Genomic DNA, 4,082 nt, shown 5'->3' on the forward strand with positions numbered 1-4,082 from the left:
TGGCTAGACCGCGCAATATTTTCAAATTTGTCCAAGTTTGTGGGCCTCCGCTCCCTGTACATATATTTACAATTCCATCCTTAGTCTAACTTTACTACTACTTATATTCTACTCTTTCGCAATTTTCGCTTTTTACTGTCCTTTTTCATGATCCCCCGTTTGGCTCTGCCCTACTCCCTTGCTTTCCCTTATTTCTTCCAATTTCTTCTCCCACATCACTCCCTGTCCACTACCATCCAAGACCTATCTTACACATTCATCCACACTCAACTGTCCCTCTTCCTCTCCTGTACATCTCTCTAATACATGTGCCTATGACACCATTTCGAAACCAACATACTCTACATAAATTCTCCTCTTCATCCATTCAATATCTGCATGCTCTCACTCATTTTCCCATTCTAAACCGTACAACCCTTTGTCTAGTAACCATATTTTCTCTTCCTAACTCTTCTCTTGTCATATATCCTGGGCAACTCCAACTAACCCCCATTCCCACCTCAGAAATCGTTCATGCATGCTCTCTACTTTCCTATGTTCCTTCCATCCCCAGATCTCCACACCATAACACAACACCGCCCAAGCCAGTGCACTAAACAACCAGACCCTCATTCTCCAATCGTTCTTGAACCTTCTCTTTTCTATACCCCATACTTAGCCCATTACTTTACTCGCACATTCAATTCTTTTCCTCACCTGCAGCTCGCTTTCCCCTCCTGCCTCAAACGAAAAACCTAAGTAACAGAATTCCTCTACCCTTTTCACTGTTTGTCAGTTCATCTTCCAAGCGTAGTCTATTACAATGTTTCTCTTTCTGAAACACACAACCTTGGTCTTCCCTACGCTCAACGTCAGGTCTTTTGATCCCACATACTCTTCGAAGATTCTCATCATTAGGTCCATTCTTTCCGTTCCTCCTGTAGCTTCTTCTCTAAGTCTGCCAGCAGGATATAAAATAGTAACGGTCTCAAAGGGCACCCTTGCTTCAAACCTCTGTCTGTCCAGTAAACCTGCCCTTTTTTCTTTCCTATTTTCACCCTAAACCTGGTTTCAGTAAAACTTTCCTTTATACTCTCCACCCACTTTTCCTCTACACCCCTCTCTTTCATTGCCCGCCACAGAACTTTTCTGTTCACCGTGTCAAACGCTGCTTTGAAATCTACAAATAAAGTGACTAATTTCCCTTTCTTTCTTCCCAAATTTTTGTTAACTAAGTAGTTAAGTACGTAGATATTGTCTATATTTCCCATCCCTTTTCTAAATCCCGTCTGATTATGTGGGATACTTTCTTTTTTTCTACCTAACTCTCCAACCTTTTTCTTAACATTTCTGCAGATATTTCAGAGCCGACTGACGTAAGAGTGATCCCTCTGTATTCCTGTACCTTTTTTCCTTCCCATTTCATGACAAGCGGTACAATCAGTCCCGTCGTCCTCTCTTCCGGCCAACCTTCGCCTTTCCAGACCTTGTTCCAGGTCTTCCACATCCCATCCCTAATCCTTTCTCCACCATACTTCATTGCTTCGTTGTCCATCTCATTTTCTCCTGTCGCCTTGTCTCTTTTTGGCATATTTATTGCCTCATCCACTTCTTCTCTTGTTATCCCGTTTCCTTCTTCTATTTCTCCTTAGACTAACCTACCCTTTTCCCTTTGGATCTATTGTTGCCTTTCCCTAATAGACCCATTAAGTAATCCGTCCATTCCTCTATTTCTATTTCTTCGTTAACGCCCTTCCTTTTTCCTTTATCCCTATTTATTACATCCCACACCCTACCTTCTTTCGCACCCTCTTTCCTTTCTGCCTCTGCCGCGCTTACTGACGTCTCTTTTTAGTGTGGCTATGACGGGGAAGTACTCGGACGCTATCTCATTCCCAACCTTCATACTCCCTATCATAAGCCGAATTCGCTCTTCAGCCAAGATGTAGTCTATTACTGTTGCTGCCTTTCCTCATCTCCTTTCATACTCCCATTACATATAAACCATTCTGTTTCTACTATTATGTCTAATAACTTCCTCCCCTCCCTGTCCGTCTCTTTATGTTTTGAGTTCCTTATATATACCTACTTTTCTTCATCCCATAACACTGCCTCTTATTCGCCCGTCCATGCATTTAAGTCCCCTCCTATTAAAACCAATTCTTTCTTCTTTTCCTCCATCAACGTCCTTGTTACGCCTTAACCTTCCTCTTCTCCTCTTCTTCTATATAAACAAAAAACCGCTATTTCTACTTTCCCGGTTATAAGTCTTCTTACCATTGTTCCAACCTTTTCCTTCACGTCCCCATCTTTTCTCCCTTTTACTGATAATTCTTTTTTCACCCCTGACACCATGCCGCCCATGTTTCTACCTTTAACATGTTCTTTTCTTGCTTCTTCCATTGTCCACACATAACCTTTCGGTAACAGCTTTTTTATACCCTTCCAGTCCTTCTCATCTGCCCAAGTTCCACTCATCATATTCACATCCCACTTCTCTAACTCCTCCCAAACCCCTTTATTCTTGTTCTTTAAACCTGACACATTCCAGAAAGCTATTGTCACGTTTCTCGCTTCCATTCCCTCTTCTTTCTTCTTCACTTTGTTTCCCCTTTGCCGCTTGAAAGCCCGTCTGATTTATTTCCAGACTCTTTTTCGTCTCCCTTCACCCTACCTTTCTCAAGACTTTTTCCTTTTTTCTTTAATTCTTCTAATTCTTTGTCCCAGCACCATTCGCCCTTTTTCCTCTCTACCGAAGCCCTCTGCTCTATTTGCCATCTTCTTTTCCTCTCCCTCCATGTCAGATCTTCTTCAATTCTTTCCCTTCTCCCTCTAATTAATTTTTTTCCTTCCATAATTTTTCAGACTCGCAACCCCCATTTTTTATTAATGAAAAACTATATTTGATGGCCATTTTTTTCACTATAAACATTCAGCCCTTACAAATGAATTCATCCCTAAAATTCAATCACAAGTATTATTTTTTCATTACTTAAAAATACCCTTGGACTATTCAGTGGCGTAAAACGTGTAATAATTTTAGTTCACATCCTTGGTATTGAATTAGAATTCTTTACCCTACTAATGTATCAACCCCTATTTTTCAATAAAAAAATGACACCCTTTTCAATATGAAAATACTAGTTTTTTGAGTTTGACGAAAAAATTTTTGGCAGTATGCACAATATCCGAATACGAAATCGACTGTTCTCACCTTAATAAAAAACCTATAATAAGGGGTGCACCAGCCCCACAGGAGATATTGTCGTATCTCTATGATTTTATTCTTTTTCTATGGGACTTTCAAAGGTAATAAAAAATTAATGATTCAAAGTACAAAAAAATTTTCAAAAATTTTAATATTTCAATAGTTTTGAGTTTTAATGTTACTTTTTATAATCCTGGCAATAATGGTAATCATTAAAAAAATGTTTCAAGCATAATGATTTCTTACACCAAGAGTATCTTACAATTGCTGGGTTAGGGCAACCAGGAACTTCACAACGCTCATTACAATCATTACCAAAACTAAAATCTACGGTGTTATAAAATTCATTTGGCTTTGATTCAACGTAGCCACTTTTATACCATGAATATTTGAATAGGTTATTGTATTGAGGACATGACAATTGATTATGTACCAAGGATTGGAGTTTTATAATTTTATTTCTTTTATGAAGTTCTATATCCGCATTCATTAATGTTACGCTATCCTCGAAGCGACGGACGTAATTTCTCCACACTCGGAAGCCGAAAGCATCTAGTGGCTGAATTTTGCCTGTTGTTCCTTTTGGAATTATTTTTACGTCAACAATTTTGTTTGGAGGTGTTGCTTCCTTAACAGCATCAGGGCAATGCCCACTCGACGAATCAATTAATAAGACACTTGAATGCCCAACATTGGGAAAATACACATCCTTCAGCCATGTTTTGAAATGTTCTGTAACCACTGGAAAAACCCATTTTTATTCACGTGACATAAGTTAAAAAGTGTAATCATAAATAATAAATATCATACCTGAAGTCAGTTTGCCAGAAGCGGAAGGCATCACGTAAATATTTGATGGCTTGAATAATTTGGATTCTACTACCGGTCCAAAGGT

The 4,082-nt window shown here is 39.1% G+C and overlaps 1 protein-coding gene across 1 annotated transcript in view; it reads right to left on the reverse strand.

Moving 5' to 3' along the window:
* Window positions 1–1,570, reverse strand: part of LOC117181268 — an 8,785-nt gene extending 7,215 nt beyond the window's left edge. Inside the window, exon 1 of the mRNA XM_033373832.1 lies at window positions 1,515–1,570. Within this exon, the coding sequence (XP_033229723.1) occupies window positions 1,515–1,570 (56 nt within the window). The remainder of the gene's footprint in view (window positions 1–1,514) is intronic.
* Between the last annotated feature and the right edge of the window lie 2,512 nt (window positions 1,571–4,082).

Source organism: Belonocnema kinseyi, chromosome 10, assembly GCF_010883055.1.
Source record: "Belonocnema kinseyi isolate 2016_QV_RU_SX_M_011 chromosome 10, B_treatae_v1, whole genome shotgun sequence".
NCBI lineage: Eukaryota > Metazoa > Arthropoda > Insecta > Hymenoptera > Cynipidae > Belonocnema > Belonocnema kinseyi.